Consider the following 20,491-nt stretch of genomic DNA (forward strand, 5'->3'; position numbering starts at 1 on the left):
AGTAAGGGAGCAATGAAGACTGAGGTGTAATCTCAGGTCAGTGTTCATACTACTGTGCAGAGAAAGAAACAATACACGTGAAGCTCTTGGCTGAAGTCTGATATGTGGGGAGCATTCAGTAAATGTTAGCTAGTCCTGTTGTGCATAAAAGGCAGCCATCTAAGCCCAGGGGAATGGAGGTTGGGTGAGAACTTTAGTAGAGAAGGGGAGGTAAAGGGAGACCTAAACTGAATACATCACTGCCATTCCATTACGACAGGCCAGCAGTGACTGAGGTGGCTCCTGGGGGTCAGAACTCATCCGAGAGAACACAATCAGGCAGGCAGGCTAGGCCAAGCAACAAAGCCTCAGTTCTTCGAAGGGTGGCCCACTGTTCAGTTCACGGTGGTATCGGTTTTCAGACATGCCTCCCAGCCCAACCATATGGTTTTGTGTCTGTGGCCCATGAAGAAGGTGAGGTCAGGCTATAATTACAAACTCAGAAGCCTCTTCACTCCAAACTCTGTAAGACACTGAGTCATAAGTGCCCCCATTCATGTAGCCTTGTGGGATTTTACAACATTTAAAAGGAGAAAGACACACTCTCTACCTCTACATGGAACATGGAAAGAAGAGTAGTCACACGCAGAGGACTCAGTGCCATTTGGGACTTGAAAATTTCATCCATCATTTGTGGGTGAGGGAGGGAGCCAGAGCCCAAGGAAGCCTCATGGTGTCCAGCAGGGGGCGCTGGTGCAGAAGAAGGAGCTGCAAGAACTTTTGTTGAGACTGAGGGAAGCCCAGGAGGACCAGGGGGAGGGAAGGTGTTTCGTAGAGGTGTGAAGTCAGGAGAGGCCAGCGCCAAGGAGGTACTAATACAGTCCCAAAGATGAAAAGCCAACTGGCAGACGTGGAGATGACAAGAGGACTTGGTCATTACTGAGGTGAAGGAGAGAAAGACCTGATAAGATTCAAAAATACAAGACTGCAAGTTTCCTTTTCGAGACAGTAAAGATCCTGAAGCTCCTGAAAACATTAGGAAATCGAAGAAAAGAATCTACTGAGAAACATAAGATGGGGTTGATGAGTTCTCTTACTACAAGTGGGGAAGACGTACAACTAGAAGTGTCTTCCATTTATTCATTCATTTGCTCATTCAGAGAATATTTATTGAGTGCACTTTATGGGCTGGAAGCTCTTCTAGAGGCCAGCGACACCACAAGGAGTAAAACAGATTCCTGCCCCTGTGGGATTTAGAGTTTAGTGTGGTGAGGGAGGGGACAAGGAGAAGATGGTAGACAGAAAGTAAGTAAACAAACCAAGAAGTATGTTATATTCAGTATAGTATATGAGTTAGAGAACCATGAAGACACTGGAATGTCAGGACTGCTGAACCATTGTCCGTAGGAGTCTCCCCCAAAGAGCTTTTAAAATCATGGATTCCTGGACCCCACATCTAAGATGAAACTTGTATTTTTTTTGTGTTGTGACCAGGCCCAGGAACATGCATTTCCAGAGAGCTCCTTGGGGGCGTTCTACCTGACCTGTAGGTTTGGGACCAGCACTAATAGTTGCATCCTGATCCTAAACCAAGCTATGACATCTCTGATCTGAATCTCATGGAGCCAGAGAGTCAGAGGGCTAAGGATGGCATGTTTATTGGCCAAGATACAACTGAAAAAAAATGAGAGAAAGGGCTTTCCTTGAGATACAGGCTGAGGGCACTCCATGGTGTGGGATATAGTGACTAGCCCCCTGGAAAATTTTTTTCAGGTTTCCCAAAACCTAAACTTAAGAGTATCACCATCCAGATTCACGTTTGTGGTCTTAACATTGCATACCCAGACACTGGCAATCAAGGACCACACACACACACACACACACACACACACACTCACACACACACATACACTTCAGAAGTTGGGAATGAAAAGAGATTGCCATTCTAGGTGATAGTTTAGAACACACCACTGCCCGGGATTCACTTTGGGCTGTCTCCCGTCCACATACAAGATCTTGACAAACTGCAAACAAAGACTGGGCCTCTGGTTCACTATCTGTAAAGTAAGTAATAATAATGGTTCTTACCTTAGCAAGCCAGGTGAAGATGTACAAAGTAATCAATTGCACTAGTGCCCGACACAGCGTGAGTCCTCGGGTGCTTACTACCTTTACTGTTTTCCTTCATCTGGTCACTCCCCACTTCCTTTAAGCACGGTTTCCTGGTTCCTAAAATATGTCATCAGTGAAATCAGCAACCCAGAATCCAGTGTCATCTTCAGCCCATTTTCTGATGGGCCAGGCTCTGTGAAGAATGTGTGAAAACCCAGCCCCTGGTTATGTGTTCGCTGGTTCCTTCCCACGCTCCCCACCCCAGCATCCACACCACTCCCACCCTGTCAAAGAGGGGGAAAAGTAAGAAAAGACTCCACACTTCCCCGTCCCTCAAAACCACATCAACATGATGATAAATCTCTTCTGATGGACTGGAGCTCTTAACGTGGCCTGTTTTCTTTAGCTCTGGGTAGGATGCTAGAGTTTCTTTCCCTGAAGTCCTATGAGAAATGTCTTTTGGAATATGGTGACCCAGAATTAATAGCAACTGATGACAGAAGCCATAGGGACACCCGTGTTTGTTCAGAATGGCCTTCCTTGTGTAACGGCTTATGTAATACCCAGTTCCTCCCCCTTCCCAATTAGTCACGGCTGCCCTGGACCTCTGCACCATTGGTTACCACCACAGGGCGTCAGCTCTTAGGCAATTCTTCTTTCATTTCAAGGGAACCACTGTTCATCCCTATGCTTTCTTGGACCACAGCTCAAACGGGAAAAGAATGGCATTTGGTTTTCTACAAAGCATTGCACATTCCAGGCCTCTCAAATCATTTCACAAAAAGAGGCTTGAGCTCAGCAGCCCTGCAGGCAAACACAGCACCCATTCTGCCCCAACAGTGAGACTATGTGGCCACTTTAATCAAGAGAGCAGACATCTTCCAGGCTGCAAGCTGGCTCCCCGTGCTTTTTATCTGGTAGAGGGTGAGCCCCTCATCCTGGGTTGCTGGGGGACTATCCCAGTTCTAGCCTAAGAGTCTGAACTCTGGGGAATCCCTCTGTTCTGGACAAAGCAGGATGGTTGGTGACCTTCTGGCTGGTAACAAAGCAGACAGTTCTCAGAGTCTGAGAAACCATTGGACAAGCCAGTACTGAGAGATAACCCTGCTTCTGTCTAAATCGCAAGTAGGGGTAAGGAGATGATCAAGGACAGATTAATGGGTTGACCTCTGATTTTGAGTACTTGTGTGCTGTAAATGCTTTCTGTCAATTGCCTGTGCTATCCAAATTGGTTCAATTAAATCCATGCATCTCAGAACACTGAGATTGTTCTGTTGACATTTGCTTCCTTCTCCAGCCCTGGCACATACAGTGGAGTGATGATGATTGTACACTTAGATTTCCCACTTTTCATTCCTACCGCTCCCTTCTCCTGGTTGGACCTCATTTGCCAAAGAGGGTTTTTCCTTGATTTGTCCTTCTCTGATTGGTCGAGCTAGGGCTTAGGCAATGAGTTTCTACCACTTCAACATTTAAGTTAAAACTGTAGGTATACTCTCATATCTTTGCCAGAAAATACACACACTTCTTATAGATGGGCAACCCACTGCTACTCTAGACTAGCATTCAAGGAAATTATTGTTGTGTTTCTAATTGTTACAGGTTGCAAAGAAACTGTCCTTGAAGATGAATGAGGTTGACTTCTATGAGCCATTTATGGATGAGCCCATTGCCATCCCTGACAAACCTTACACAGAAGAGGAGATCGTGGAGTTTGTGAAGGAGCACCAAAGGTGCTTCAGATGGCATGCAGGGGATGGTGGGTGGGGGACAGGCGGTGGTCTAAGGCCTGGGGGATGGAGAAGAACCTCTCAGTCCTAACATTTTTAGGCCTCCCAAGAGCAATAACCTGGAGTTACTACCCCAGAAGAACTGAAATCAGTAGTATGGCTTTGTTGGTCATTGATCAGTTGGGCAGGGATATTGCTACCTTTTCTGAATATGGGTCTATACTTGCAAACAAGGTAGACCAACTCCCCACAATCAGCAAATCCCCTCCGAGTCAGAGTAAGTTACAAGTCATATTCTACAATAATAATAATAGAGATTTACTGTCAGCCTCTTATATGCCAAATGCCATGCCAGGTGCTTATGGAAGCTATTTTATCTAATATTCAACATTATGGAGTATTATTATTATCCTGATGTTACAGATCAAGGGATTGGGCTCAGAGTAGTTAAATAACTTAGCCATGGATGAATGTTTAATACATAGACTTCTGGGAGAGGCATATTTGATACCACTTAGGGTAGCTCTAGCATGGATCAGTGAACTTTTTCTGTAAAGGGCCAGAGAATAAATATTTCAGGTTTTGTTGGCCAGATGGTTTCTGTTGTAGTGTGAAAGCAGCTGTAGACAGTATGTAAACAAATGGGTGTGGCTGTATCCCAATAAAACCTTATTTATAAACACAGGAGGCACTGGCTGGATTTGACCCACCAGCTATGGTTGGCTGACCCCCATTCTTGAGGGAGGGACAATATTGAAACATGGAACGTGGTAGTGGGTTCACCACCTTGCCATACCACCCTCCCTCTCCAACGCCTGCTCAGATATGTCCACTGAACCTGGAGCACTATGACTCCATCGCCTGGTTGTCCTGGTCCTCATAGGGAGGCAGCATTTGGAGAAGGAAATCTCAGTGTGTGTCTAATACAATTTGCCAACATTCAGAACGAAATAAAACCATGAGCAAAATGTAATTTTACTTGTTCCTCCAAACATCCCTAAAGAGCTTTTGAATGATGATCCTGATGATAAGACAATGCAGTCCTGGCCTGGGAGAACCACTAGTTCTGCTTCTTCTCCCAGGTGTCCTCATTCTGGGCCTGCTCTGGGCTTTGAGCAGTGGGCCCTGTCTATGAGGAAGGAAATGGCTTCTTGCCCTAGGAATAAGCTAACCCTGTACCTTCTGACCCATTGTTTGTAATCGACTTTATTTCCTTATTTATTTGGCTCCACACTCAGAGTGGAGCCTAACACAGGGCTTGAACTTTATGATTGTGAGATCAAGACCTGAACTGAGATCAACAGTCAGATGCCTAATCCACTGAGTCACCCAGGGGTCCCTCTAATAGACTTTATATAATCCTTGGATCAAATGGGTCTGTGAAAAGGCTGGGAGCTTCAGGCCCAGCTAGCTCCCTGTGTGATGTAGCAGGGTAGAACAGCTCCATTTCCTTAGGGGAGATTTCTAGAGCTCTTCATGCCCTTGCAAATGAACCAGCATCTCATTTTATATTCACTATGTTGAGGCTGTGGTGTCTGCTTTGGTAATCCCTATTCAAAGAAGCGCATCTTTGTTTTTTTCAGACCCACCCTACGTCGCCTGCGTCCAGAAGATATGTTTGAGACATGGGTAAGAAACGACAAACTCTTTCTGCCTTGTAGACACCACCCCAAGTGGAGTACCCCTTTGAGTCCCCAAACTTAAAACACATTTTATTTTGCTGGAGTGGATGTCCAGATGGTGGAGAATTTGAAACATGGATAACATCACACTCAATTAAAGCCCAGTTCTCCATGGATCTAATTTAAGCCTCTTGGGGATACTACCCACAAGGCAAAACTACTCCATCTTTGAGTTCATTTCCCACAGTCACTACTGGCTTCTGGTCACTGACTACCAGAGACCCAGGGTGACATCATGGAAGGCGCTCAGGCTGTGGAGTCATAGAGACTTGGGTTCACATCCAGAATCTGCTACCTGGTAGCTCTGCATCCTGTATCAAGTCATGTCATCTTTCTGAGCTTCAGTTAGTTTCTGCTTCTCAAATCAGGGTTTTTGGTAAGGATGAGTGGTTGCGAAGCTCCCAGAACCTGGGAGGTGTTTGGCCAATTGATGGTAGCTGTTTTCATTAATATCAACTCAAGGCACTGGAAGGTGTTGAGTCAGATTATCCCCTAGGTCTGTGCCATAGACAATGTGTCAGGCAGGTCAAAATAGTATAGAAAGAGGGTCATGGAGATACAACATCCCATCCCATCCCATCCCACATCAACTTTATACAAAATTCCATAACCAGTAACAACCAACACCCTTGGAACATTCTCAAAGCATTCCAAAGTATCCTTTTAACCTGGCTGTTTCAAGAGTTCTAAAAAATGAGGTAGAACAAATATTACTTAACCTCATTTTACATGGGGAAACTGGTGATCGTACAGATTAAGTTGATTAATCAAGGATACATAACTAATAAGCATTAGATCTTGGGACTTAAGTTTAGATCATTTGGAGCCAAATCTTATGTTCTCTTCAGTATAGTTCCCCAGAGTAAGCCATATCCCCATAAGGTGCCATTTTGTCAAGGGGGTGGGGGAGAAGAAAGGAATTAACATGAAAGCATTTATTTGTTTAGTCTTTGATTCAGAGTCTAAAATGACAGATGAACAGAACCATGAAGTAACTTTTCACTTGATGTCTTACTGGCTGATAACTTATTTGTATGTCTGAAGGCAGAACAAACATTTCGTAAGACACTGAAGAGCAAGTCATCCAGTCTGGAGAATTGGACTTTCAAAGAATAACCCAGCAGTAATGGCAACCTATTTTCTTAATATTTAAACCTTTCAAAAATGTAATCTTTAAAAGGTCTCGTTACTAGATTTAAAAGGAGTGTAGCAGTGTTTTAAAAAATAATATTCCTTTAAAAAATACCTTTACCTTTTACTTAAAATCGTTTCACACTTACAAAAAATAATGTAAAGAATTCCATGATCTCTTTACCAGATTCCCCAAATGTTAACATTTTACTTTCTTTGCTTGATCACATACTTCTTGAGAGATAATGGATATAAACATTTTTTGCCCTGAATTGTTTGAGAGTAGCTAGCAGACACAAATCTCCTTACCCCTATATACTTCAGATGTTTTCTAAAAACAGGGAATGTCTCTCATAACCACAGTGTACTTATCAAAATCAGGAAATTAGTGTAATTCTATTTCACCTATGGACCTTATTCAAACTGACCAGTGTCCCACTAATGTCCTTTATAGCACACACACACAAAGTTCTTTTTTCCTGGCCCAGGATCTGATCTTGGATCTCACACCTGTGGTTTGTTGTTCTATTCTTTAGTCTTTAACCTGGTATGAGTTCTTGATTACCAGAATCTGTTACCTGGTCTTTCTCTGTCTTTCATGACACAGGGTACCATTTTAAATTGAGAGCAATTGTCACTGCTCTCTTCTGCTATGTCTCTGTTCTTAGTTCTTTTAATTTTCTTCATCCCTAAGAGAAGCCCTTCTTTCAGACCTTCGCTTACAGACACAGCAATATCACATCCCCGACACCATATGCCTTGGTGGGAGAGCTGTGTCCTGTCCCCTCCCCCTGACCACAAACACCCCTAGCCCCCCACACTGACCAGTAGAAATATTCCCTCTCATATATCACAGGCAGATGTTCTGGATTCACTGCAATTCATTATCTGCTCTCTTTTCACTTAAGGGAAAAGAGAAGTTACTGCCTTTCACTATAATATAACAATGATGGCTCATATTTTCCACCATTACTATATATTCAATTGTTTTCTAATCAGGAAAGGGCTATGTATTAAATTTAACCTGGTAGAGAAAAAGGCAACTAGACTGGTTTTCTTCTTACCTGCACACCATCATGGACTATCCACGTGACATCCCCAGGAGCTGTAACCAGACCTAACCAGTCAAAAGTCTCCAACTACGGAGGGAAGGCAGGATCATCTTTCCATCCTTAAAAAGGAGAAGCAGAAATCAATCTGTCAAAGGGATCTCTGGGAAGCCACTTCCCAAGTGCCTTCCCCATCTACCTTTGCCCCCTAGGGAAGCATTGCTCCAAAGAGCAGCATCTCCATGGACCACTTGTCTGCAGCAAATTTAACCACAGAAGCTGGGGAAAGTGAGCAGTTATGAGCTTGGAAGTCTTTATCTTCAACACCCACTTCCCCAGACGTTGCAAAATATTTAAATAAGATAGGAAACTAAGTCAAGCTAAAGCAACTATTGACCTTTTTCTTTCTCTCATTGTGTGGGTTTTTAAAGAACAAACCATAAAAAACACATACTTGATTATTACTAAAGAAATTGGTGGCTAGCAATACTTGCTTTGTGTAAATCAAACAGCTACTTGCTTATTTAGATTCAAAGAACATCAAGGTGGGGCAAGGTGGTCCAGATTGAGAGCCAACTTGTCCTTCCCCTTCAATACTCTCACCTTCCAACCAGCTCTCCATCCTGGCAAGTGGTCGGAGTTCTGGGCAAAAGCCCATGGGGATGGGAGTCAGCAATTCCTTCAGAAAGAACCTTCTCTCTTTGTGGCAATGATAAAGTAGTACTTCCAAAAGGGGGCCAGAAACCTCCAGATAAGCCCCTGGAACATTCTATAGCACCAGGGAGTCTGTAGTTTTAAGTGCATGTTTTTTTCTTTGCATCGCTTCATTCAAGAGAACAAACATTCAACAGAACCCGGAAGGAAACAGAGCAAAACAGGAACAGTGGTAATATACCTGGTTGGTGGGTGACTGATGTGTGGGGTTTTTTTTGTATCTCTAATACTTTCCATTTTCTTCAACTAGCGTGTAAGCTTTTTATCAACATATCCTTTTTTTTTTTTTTAAGTTAGTGGACATTCATAAGAACCTATTACTTTGTGCTAAGCACAGGGGTTATAAAAATGAACACTGCTATTGTGTCCTTAGAAGTTCAGGGTTGAACAAATGAAACAATCTCAAAACATATAACACCACTCCAGTATGCTCATACTATGATAGATGGATGTACAAAGTGAAAGAGAATTCAGAGTAGGGTATTCACCAAAGTAATTCCTAAGTCTCCAGTTCTTTGGGGGATCTGGGTCTCAGTCATTTTACATAAAATCCCCTTACCAGGCTCCTTTAACTAAGAGTCACTAATCTGAGTTTGAAATATCTGCAAACCCTGCAGGGACAACAGACTCATTCTGTTGCTATTGGTGATGTCAAGGAGGAAAATTGTTTCTTCTACCCTCTTAGGTTCTGTATTAAAGGGCTGCAAATTAAACTGACAAAACACAGATGAGCATGGGCAAAAGACAGATTCAATGACCTATTTATGCAAGGGAGTTTACAACGAAATGTGACTCAACAAGGGGCTTATATACCATCTTAATTGGAAATGGGAGAGGCAGGAGGCACTTCTGGGAGAAAAAATGAATTGTTAGAAGGTTGGGGAGAAAGGGAACTTATGGAAAAACAAACCACGTCTTTGGAAAAAGAAACAGGCCCTTGGGGAATAGATGGGAGATTTGCTAGTTCTGTGATAATATCTGTCTGAGAAGCGAAATTAGAACAGCTCTTGGGTACGGGTTTATGACAATTGAGTTCTTTTGGGATTCTCTGTTTTTAGGTAGATAAGGCATTCAGGAATTCATATGCTTTCAGCCCAAAATAATTTTTATGCCACAGTGGCTTATTCTGGACCCCTTCAGTGAGAAAGAAAAAGCACGTGGGGCCAGACAGAACGGGCTTGAATCCCAGTTATGTCATGTACTAGTTCTGTGGCATTAGATAAGTCACTTCAATTCTTTAAGCACTAAATAGGAATAAAACTTTCATTTGCGGTTTAGAAATGACGTACTTGCAAAGAACTGATACAAGGAACGGCAGGGGGCAGATAATATTGTGGCCATTGTAATTATCCTTGTTATTTTAAGGCATAATCCTTTCCCTCAGAGAGCTTGCCATCTGGTTGAGAAGGTAAGATTTGTGCTATAAAAAAGAGAGTTTCCAAGGCAATGTGATCCAAAGGCTAAATGGGTGATTTGGAGCAAAGGCTGTGGGGTTCAGAGAAAGCCCCTGGGGGGGGTCTCAGTCCTATGCATGGTCAGCTTGGCTCTTCCTCCCCCATGCACATTGGATTCTCACTGAGGAACCCTGATTTATACGCTTCCCCCATGGATTCTTGCTCTGTGAGTTTATTACTGAAAATACCCGGTGCCAAGCAGGCACCTGCCTCTTTGCCAGTGTCCACTACAGGTTTGTGAACTGACTCTTTGATCCCTACAAAGAGACACAATTCTTTTCCTGGGTGAGAGTCCTCCACCCAGGCACCATCTTGGGCCTGGGGAGTGACAGCCACATTATGAGCAGCCTCTTAGCAAACGGATATGGATTCTTAATTCCAAAAGCAATTTCCAAATGTGTTCTAGAAGGGCACACAGAAATGAAGCCTGCTTCACAGAGTTAACACTGCTCAATTCCTGCTGATGGCAGGAGACAGAGACACAGGACAGCCTAATGAGAACTGATCAGGATATTCTGTCTGGTGATAATAGCAAATGTAAAACAGTGAAACCCTGGACTCCCCTTCTGGTTGGTGTCGGATTTGTGTAATAAACCTGCACACACACACACACACACACACACACACACACGCACACACATATATCTGTAAAATTCAATTCCCCAGAGCATCTGACCAAGCCCATGCCCACTCTCTTGTTTTTAATAATAATATTTTCCATTTAATCTCTCAGAATTTTTGGAGCTTTTGTCCATTCCAAACTCAAAGGGGAAAAATTAGCATTTAGATAGGATTGCACCAGCATTAAAATCAATTGAAATGGAAACGGGGATCATGGGAGGGTTGAGATGCCTGGAGTTTTTTCCATAGGATGATTCTGATATGATATCCAGGATACCCTGTGACTCCCTTTCCCTGTGTCAGCGATCATCGGTATTCATTCAGATTTGTCCCGGGTGCCTCCTTCTTAAACATCTTCCTCTCCATGTTTTTTTGGTAATCACATTGCTCACAACAGAGCCTCCTCCAAAGGAAGCACAAAGAATTGATGCAAAGGAGACACAGGTATATGGTCCTTTCTGGCCAGAACATAGAACCATGCAATGCTGTTTGCTTGCTCAGAGATGTGACGTACTCGCTGAATTCTTGGCCTTGCCCTCGGCGCCCGCAGCCACACCCACTTGTCACCTCACACCATCAACTTTCCCTAGTCCCCAAATCCACTCTTCCCATAGCCTCCCACACTCACAGAAACGCGTTAGAGGCCCTCAGTAAAATTTGGACCTGAGCAGAAAGGACCCCAAGGTGGGAACCTGGATGCCACAGTGAGCCAGGCACCCCTTACTGACTACACAGGTTTTTCAGTAGGAGGAGGGTTCACAGAGAAGCCCTACGTTTGTATATGATTCTTACATGAACAGAACAGACTCACGTCTTAATTGACCTAGAAGGTTCCTGTCTGCTGCCAGTCTGGGGACAGTTTCAGGATTTGTCAAGGACATTTAGACGTTCCCATAATTGCTGGTTGCTGGTGGTGAATTCTCAAAACACAGACTGACAATTTACTGAGCTATATTCAGAGTGATTGTTGCCTTTGGAGCTCCTAATAACCAGAATCATGTTTTTCCTCCTTTTGCCTTTTACTGCTGCTGTCCTGGACCCCACAGCCCACAGGAGTGAGGCCCATTCAGTGCTGATGTCTTGTGTGTAGTGGGTGTTCTCCTGTCTTGTAAACCCATGGATCAAACAGCACACATTCCTCCCAGTTGCTCATCAATATTTCCTTCCCTACTGTGCACCCCTCAGTTCCCCTGCCCCCTGCCCACTACCCCAATACCTCTCCCTTCCCATTTCCATGCCACCCTCTGTCTCTGTCCCCGACTTGTTCCTTTCTATCTCTCCACCTGGGAGTGTAACCTCTGATTCTTCTCTCCTCCAGGAAGATGATTTGAATGGGATCCACATTGTGGCCTTTGCAGAGAGGAGTGACCCAGGTAGGAAACCCCCATCTGTCCCTTGACACCTTAAGCAAGATCTGACTTCTCCCCTCTGCCAGCCCTCCTTCCTTGCCCTTGCCTCAGTTCTTGTCTGCAAGTCCACTGCAAGATATTGGGCACCCCCTGGTGGTCGTCAGTTAGGTATGAGTCTGTTGTCAGTTGTGCACACAGCTAAAGATGTGGGTGGATCAGAACATCATTCTTTTCTGCTTGGCTGTCCAAACTAGGAAGGAGCACTGAGTACTGGGAGGATATAAAAACATCCTAGCTTTACAGGGTGTATGCGCACGTGCGCACACATGCATGTGTGAGAGAGAGAGAAATGTGCGTCCACATTAAAAGTTTATTTAACAGTATTATGATCTAGTCCATATAAATAACAATCCTACATTTCAACTACAACCGAAGTATGCTTTGCTTTGTAAAATATGGTCTGTGCTTGGGAAACAATAGAAAACACTCTCTCAAAGAGTGAGGCTTGGACAAAACCGGCAGTTGATTTCTAAAGCGCAAAATGACCCTATAAATGGATGAGCAGCTTTGCTTTATTTTGGAACCTGGACGACTTTTTCCTGGTCGCACTCTTTTTAGCATCGGTGGAGAGGGAAGTGCAGGAAAAATCAATATTGCTGGCTGTAGAATGCTGAGTCCCTTTGGCAATGCTGTGGCATAAAGGGTCCCCAAAGCGTATGTGGGCATTCTGCAGCGCATATGGGGAGACTAGGCACGATCCAGACGGCACACATAGAAGGCAAGGAACTTCATTTAGGATGGCTCAGCAGCCAGCCTTGGGCCATGAGGTGCCTGGGCAGGGGTCCCCAAACGTGACAGCATGAGAACCAAAGCCACCTCAGGCTGATTATAACAGGACCTTCCGAAACCTATAATTGCACAGAGCTCAGAGGCAAGTGTTTAGGCACGATCCGGTTTAGGAACCACTGCCCCAAGTACTGCAGAACTGTGGTATTTGCCTGAGACCTCTTGTACACTCACAGGGACAGACGAGGAAACTTCAAGGAGTTGAGCAATCTGCCCAAGAGGGCACAAGGAGTTCATAGTGGGTCATGAAGGAGCCACAGGTTGTCTTGGTCCTCAGTATGTACCTGGTCCTTGTACAGCACCTTGACACATAGTAGGTACTCAATAAACAGCTGTCGGGAGGTGATGGGATAAGCGGATAACTGACCAAGACAGCCCCAACACTTCAACCCCACTCCTGTTTTTGTTGTTGTTAATGCACTATTAGCTTCCATAGTTCTTACAGATGGAAACCTAAATGCTATTATCATACAGTTTTTAATCTTGAGAGATAATCCACACATGACAATAGTCACCTTTTTAAAGTGTGCGATTTGGTGGTAATTTCAGTGTATTCACACAGTTGTACACTTATCCAGAACATTTTCATCACCTCGAAAGGAAACCCCATGCCCGTTGGCAGTCCCATTTCTTCCTCCTTCCCCCCGTCCCTGGCAACCACGAATCTACTTTCTATCTCTATGGATTTGATTATTGTGGACATTCCATGTGATTGGAATTATGTAATCTGTGGCCTTTTGTGCCTGGCCCCTTTCACTTACCATAATGTGTTCAAGATTCATCCAATATGTAGCACATATCAGTAATTCACTTCTTTTTAGGGCCAAACAATGTTGTGTTGTATCAAAACCAAATTGATGCTCCAAATTATTTGAGGGTTTCCTCCCCCCTTTGTTTTTATTAGTTTTTGAATGCTCACTGAGGTCTCACTTTTCCCATCATTGACTTGCAGAGTTGGCAAAACTCTTGAAGGATATCTAGTCTTTGTCTGAAAAAAAAAAAAAAATGCCAGTATGGTTCCAGCATTTTCTGGCCACCCCTCTGCCCCTGCAGGGGAAAATACCAAAGGAAGCCAATTGCCCAGGGTTTATAAGCTATAATCAAACAGAGTCGGATCCCTGGTGTTATGTGAACAGAGATGAAATTGCCATCAGCAGCAGCCTGCTGGCCAGACCCCAGCGGGCTTCCTCCCTCTGCCCCACCTGCCCCCTTCCAGGATTGTGGGGAAGCCTGTCTGGCCCTCTGGAACAATGGAACAAAGAAGCCTCCAAGAAGTTGCTGGAACCTGTTTGACCGAGATTGCTCCTGCAATGAATCAAGCTCCTGAAACTAATTCCACCTCCTCCTTGCACAAATATCCTTGGGCCTGAAGCTGCGTCTTTCCCCAGAGGAGCCCAAGCTGGGGCTTGTTCCTGGGAAGCTGGAAGAAACATACTGAAGGTTGGGGGGGGCAATGTGTGGGAGATCGAAGTGTATTTTTTCATCCAGGGAGGGCCTGGCCCACTCAGGGCTAGGAAAGGCTTTTCTGTGAAAGTCCCGTCGCTGCAGCTAGTCAGTCATTACCCGAAGGTCACTGATGTGTGACCGGGGTTGGAGTTGGGGGGGGGGGCGTGGCTGCAGGACCAGGAATTTCACTGCTGCCCAGACAGCGGTTCCTTCTATACTTTTGCTCTCGCTGGACCTGGCCGACTGCCCCAACGGGACCCCTGCCCATCCGCCAAAGACAGAATGTCATCTGTCCGGGAAGTCCATACAGCTCTCCTGAAAGAGCTAACAGTCTCGAGGAACTGTGCTGTACGGAGATAATCTCGTTGGGTCCCTAAAGCCAGGCTGTGATAAATGCGTGGTTATTGCCATCCCAGCTCAGAGGAGAAAAGTGGGTCTGAGAGGTTGAATGGCCCAGATCAATTGCTGTGATTCAAATCCTGGCAGGCTTAATTGACCTCTGACCGTGGCCTGATGATGATGAGGCTGGTGATGATCACTTCTTGTATGCTTACGGGCCAGAACCCCACGTGGGCGCTGCTCGTTTTATCCCCATTTTACAAGTGAGGAGGCTGAGGCCAAGAACGAAGCTGAGGGCTGTCTGGCTTCCTTCATGGTGGCAGGAGGCCTGGCTGTAGACTTGAGGGCCCCTCGCAGTCACTACCCCTGGCGACCTCCTCCAGTGATCCTTCAGCCTGCCCTCCTTCCTCTCTCCTGCCCTTCATCACCCCGCCACCTCACCATGAGCAAGACCCAGAGAAGTTCGGTGACTTGCTTGAGATCACGCGGCTAGGGGCACAGCGGACACACGAGCTGAGATTTCTCTTGGGCTCTTCAGCACCCAGTGCAGCTGAGCCCACTACCTGCTGGACTGCCTGGCCCGAGGCCAGCTCTGAGCATGCCCAGTGATGCTGCTGCACTACTGGGGGAGGGGGGCAGGGAGAGCAGCAGAACGCAGCCACCTGGAAGCTTGAGAGCCAATTAAGGAAGAGAAGTCAGCTGTCCTCCCTGCTGTCCACTGATGCGCCCAGATTTGGAATTCAACCGACTATCCGAGTGACCTGGGTCCCCTGGGGGCGCTTCTCTGAGCCGTTCCAACACTGCCAGCTGTGAGCTTGCTCCCAGGCTGCAGTGTCCGCTCTCTGGGCCCTGGAAGGACGAGTCTGGGCGCTCTGCTCTTGCCCCAGGCCCTGCGTGCTGCTCGGTCTTCCTCCTCCAGGGCCTGTCCAGCTCCTGCGCTCAGAGCTGCTCCGGAGCTGCTGTTTGACAGGTCTGAAAATGAGCACCTCTCCTCTGCTGCCCCCAGATGTGTCTGCAGCAGGCTGACATCTTCTTTATAACACCTGCTGAAAGATTCGAGGAGCGGCGTTTCTACATGAGCGCATGCTGGATGGATATCCTCTAAGGGCCCAGGGAACATTAGCACTAACAAGCTGGAAATGCAAGGACAGGCTGCTGTGTGCGTGCGTGGATTGGCCCTGCAATGAACGTCTCCAAGCCCCGTTCTGACTGGATTGCAACCGCCTGGGGTTCTTGGAAAATGTTTCTGAGATCAGTTGTCTCAAGTAAGAGTGCTGACTGCTTATTCGAGCTTCCCAATGTAAATCTGGTTTATCAAACTTAACTTTTGGTTCTTGCTCAGTGCTAACCATGCATGTAATCTTCCCAACAACCCTGTGTATTGGGTACCATCCTTACGGTCTTTCCCGATGTACAGATGAGGAAGCAGGGGTATGGGAAGTTAAATAATGTCACCAGGCCACACAACCAATAAGTGGTGGAACTGGGATTCAAACCCAGGCTCCCAGCTCTTAGGCTGTGCTCTGAGATACCCACTGCTCTGCCAGACCCAGCCCTGGTCTGACAGGGTTGTGACTGGCCTGGAACTGGTCCCCCAGGGCTTGGTGCAGCCTCATTCCCACCAGATCCTCCCTGCCTGGGAAGGAGGAGAGCATAATCACCGGTTTCCCCTCCCACAGAGATGGGATTCCCAGAGGCCTCTTGCTCGCCGTGGGAAACCTGGCTCCACACAAGCCCTCAGCCCTGGGTCATGGGACTTTAGGTTCCAAGTCAGTGTGGCATGGGAGGGAGTCACGGTTCTCACAACACCATGTCGTTCTTCTTTATTTAGGTGGATCTCTGAGACTCCGGTCACTTAGGGACCTTGCTGACTTAACCCACCCACCCAGCACAGTAACAGTGTGGCCAGGAGGAGGAGGGTGCTCAGCAGCATGGGGGGTGGAGGGGGAGGGGCTGCGTCCTCCAGAGGGTTCTGCCCCCGTGCTGCCTTCTTGCTTCCCTCCTATGGAAGCTTTCCTACTCAGCTCACAATTCTCAAGCACAATCTTGAGGAAGGAAGATGGCAACAGCTTTGGTAGGAATGCCGAGGACTGGGAGGGAAAGTGATTGTGGAAATGGTTCTAGACGCGCAGACCAAAGAACCGAGTTAGAATCCTGGCTCTTCACTTGCTCCCACATGATGCTTGGCAAACCACGGACCCTATCTGTGTCTCAACTCCATCATCTTCAAAATGCAAATAAGAAAATCTGGGGCGCCTGGGTGGCTCAGTGGTTAAAGCCGCTGCCTTCGGCTCAGGTCATGATCCCAGCGTCCTGGGATCGAGCCCCGCATCGGGCTCTCTGCTCGGCGGGGAGCCTGCTTCCTCCCTTCTCTCTCTGCCTGCCTCTCTGCCTACTTGTGATCTGTCTGTCAAATAAATAAATAAAATCTTTAAAAAAAAAAAAAAAAAAAAAAAAGAAAATCTTCCCGTTGCCATTAGGACTAGATGTGAAGATTAAAAACATTGACTAGTCCTCTAGTTTTGGTGATTAAATAATTGCTAGCCCCCAAATCATGGAATAAAATTTCCTCCTTTAAAAAAAAATCTAGCTTTTTGAAAATATTATGGACTCTTCCTTCTGAAAGATACATGGCCACAGTTTCAAAAGGGCTCTAAGTTTAGGGTATTACTGATGAAGGAAACTTTTATCCATTCAAATCCATCCATTCGTTCATGCAATCGCAATTGTGGACTCGTCTTGGTCTTTACACTGAATTACAAAAGTGAAATATGGCTTCCTGCACCTGCCTTCCTGGTCAAAAAGGGAGAGTCCATGGTGGCTGTTTCCCTTCTCCAAGCCACCTGCCTGAACACCTGTTTTACAAAGAAAACAGAAGCTCCCCCTAAGAGGAAATTGAACTTGTAACTTGCAATTTTAACAATTAAATACCTGGGAGACCAGTTCAGCTGCCTTAACTCAGCTTTCCTAGATGCAAGAGAATCCATTCCAGCAGGTCCACATCCAAGGCTGCGAATAAAAGGGAGGAGAATGTATCAGGCTGGTGAACCTTGAATCAGGAATATCCAAGTTAGCTTAATGACTTTAAAATAAAGGAATTAAACCTTGCTCTAATCTACATATTGGGGCAAGGTTCTCATATTCACAACTGCTGGCACAGCCATCCCTGAGGCCTTCAGTCACAGAATCATGAGGAGGGGCCAGAAGGAACTTCCCCATGACATACTGTCTCCTGGCGTGACTTCCTACGAGCCTGTCTTCCTACTGTGTGGGGCTGAGACTGTATCAAACACACTGCTTATGCCCAGATCATTGTACTTGTTACCTATGCCCTAAATGGAGAGACGAATGGCCAAGTTCCTTGTATTCAGGCAGAAAAATCCAGATCATTTAGGAATAATGGCTTAAACTTACTCTGTGCTAGGCACTGTCTCAGTGATTTAGAGGGTACTAACTCATGTAACCTACAACCACCTTATGAAATAGGTACTTTTATTATCATCATCCCAATTTTATGGATGAGGGACCAAGGCTTAAATAACTTGCCCGAAGTCACACTCAAAATGGCGGAACCAGGATTTGGACGAAGTTTGTTTGCCCCAGTGTCTGTGTGTTTAAGCATCATGCTGGGCTGCCTCCCCTCCGTTCTCTTCTTGAAAATATCTAGGAATGCAGAAGGATTATGTCCATTATGGAATTCATCATCTCGAAAGCTGAAAAGCTGTGCTTGGATCTAGATGAGGTTTCTCCTGCTTTAATGTCAGCCTCATAGACTGATGTATTTTGTGAATGTTTTTGAGTTTTCCTTACTCCTCTGTAGACTGAAAAACCTTTCGTATTCCTAAAATTAAGCACTAAGCGAAAAATTTGACTTTTCTTGTTTACACAAAAAAACTGCCACCCATTTAAGTTTTCTAGCAGAACCCAATTTTTATTCCTTCTATCTTTTCATTTTTATCTCCAAACCTGCTCTAGCATGTAGAGCAGAAAAGATTCTATATGCAGCATTCCTTCTCATTAGTTCCAACATTCTGTGGGGTTTTCTATCAGAAACCTACCCTGCTTTCTTGCGTGTTCAGCTATAGTACTCATGACGCCTTTGTCCCTCTACAATAGGGTGCATGGATGGCTTCTCCCCTCCCTTTATTCAAGCCTGTCTTTTGATCCTCAGATGTACTTTCTACATGAATCAGGGTCTGTGTCTTTGAATTTTAGCCTCTTCATGAATTTCTGATTTATCAAGTTCACTTTTGCATTTGGTTCTCACCTTCTAGAATACTTCCTTCTGGTTCCTGGAAGCAGTCATGGAAAGTGTTTTGGAGAATTTCCCATTGTGGTCTGTGTGTTATGACACATGATCCACAGATTCCCTGTTCTGACACAGTTCTATGCCCAGAGAAGGAGGAGCTATAAGGTTCAGATCGCAGGGGCCGGTGGAATTCTGGAGGCAGGAGTAATATCCCCCAACCCCATCTCCACCCAATTCCCACGATGATGATGAATTCTAAAACCTGTGGCCCTATTCACCCCAGGTGTCTGCCATACCCGGTGACTAGTGACACACAGGCTTCCCTCGCTCTCACAACATTCTCATTATGTTGCTTTGCTTTTACAAAATACCCACATTAGTGTCTGTTTTTGCTGATGAAAAGAAGCCCCAAGAAGATTTTTGATTTTATGACATGTTATTGCTTCTTCACTTTACAACATTTTGGTTCTTAGGAATGTTCTACTTTTAGATATCGGGGGAAACCTGCGAGTCTGCAACAGATGGAAAAATCACGCAGGCAGAGCACAGCTCCGCAGGAAGGGGCTGTGGCCTCTTCTCTCCCACCAGTAGCTTACCAGGTAGCAAGGCTGAGGGGGCCCAGTCTGGATCTTATAGTTAGTAGTCGGGAATTAGCAACATTGAAAGTGATTACACCTACTCAAAGCAGAAGTGCCAAGAATAGCATGCGTTTAGCCTGGAATGTATAGGAGATGAGGAAGTGCAGAGAAAACCCTTTACCCAGAGGCCCCAAGTAGCCAAACAAAGGCTAAAGCTCCTGGGAAGAGAAGAGACTTGTTAAACAGAAGGGCTCAAAGTGGCTGGGACCTCAGGCAAAAGAAGAAACATTTCCAAAGAAAAAGCAGTTGCCAGAGGGAATTCTGAGACAGGTCGGGGAAGTTGCTGGTAGAGAAGGTGTACATTTCAGGTCACACGTTCAACCAGGCCAGAAATATAACTTTGCTGTCTAGAATCAAACCTGCATTTTACCCAGTGGGAACTGGGTCTGGTCATGGATGGCCCCCCCAACCTCACCTCACCATCCCGAGAGGTCTGCTGTCTCGAGGCTTCCCAGGCGTAGACAGGTGGGGGATACATCTAGTTGGAGTCGGCTGTGGTTCCGTGTGGCCTCTAGCCCTTGTTCCCACCACTGGTCCTGTCCATCCCAGCCATGGCTTCGTGCACGTTCAGAGCCACAGAGAACCAGTGGGGCCTCCTGGCAGACTTTTCTGCCCTCATGCTCCTGCACCAAGGGGTTCTGCAAAAGATTTGGAGGCCTTTCCATTTCCCAGAGTTTCATTCTAAAACACAGCATGAGTGCCCTATGCTCTGAGATCCCCTGGAGCTGGACTTTCTGCATGTGGACACACATGCACATGCGCACCCTGGCTCGCATCTGTGCGCACGCACGCACGCATGCACGCCCACATATACACAGGCGCAGAGCTTCTTCTCAGGGACTTTCCAGAATCTTTGTTTCTAGCTGGGAGTGGGATGGGGATGCTGAGGGTTTAGGGTGTGCTTTCTCTTACTAAATGTTCTTCCAAAACTTTTTGTTTATGGTATAAATTTTATGCTACCAGTCCTTAAAGGTTTAGGCTTTAGGTTTTTTTTTTAATTAAAAAAAAATTGTGTTCTTGAGGCTCACAGGGCTTGTCTCTACTTTCCTTATGAATCATCCCTCCCCTGGGGGCCACAAATGCTGCTGCTTGAAGAGAGGGAGGGCAGAGCATACCAGGAAATGGTGAGAGAGGGAGGGAAACCCCATTTAT

General features: G+C 45.8%; 1 protein-coding gene across 1 annotated transcript in view; it reads left to right on the top strand.

The window, feature by feature from the left end:
* Positions 1–20,491, top strand: part of CASQ2 (calsequestrin 2) — a 62,991-nt gene that overhangs the window by 35,421 nt on the left and 7,079 nt on the right. Inside the window, exons 6-8 of the mRNA XM_080800877.1 lie at positions 3,694–3,824; positions 5,405–5,450; positions 11,791–11,845. Of these exons, the coding sequence (XP_080657003.1) occupies positions 3,694–3,824; positions 5,405–5,450; positions 11,791–11,845 (232 nt within the window). The remainder of the gene's footprint in view (positions 1–3,693; positions 3,825–5,404; positions 5,451–11,790; positions 11,846–20,491) is intronic.

This window comes from Martes martes (assembly GCF_963455335.1).
Source record: "Martes martes genome assembly, chromosome: 4".
Lineage (NCBI taxonomy): Eukaryota > Metazoa > Chordata > Mammalia > Carnivora > Mustelidae > Martes > Martes martes.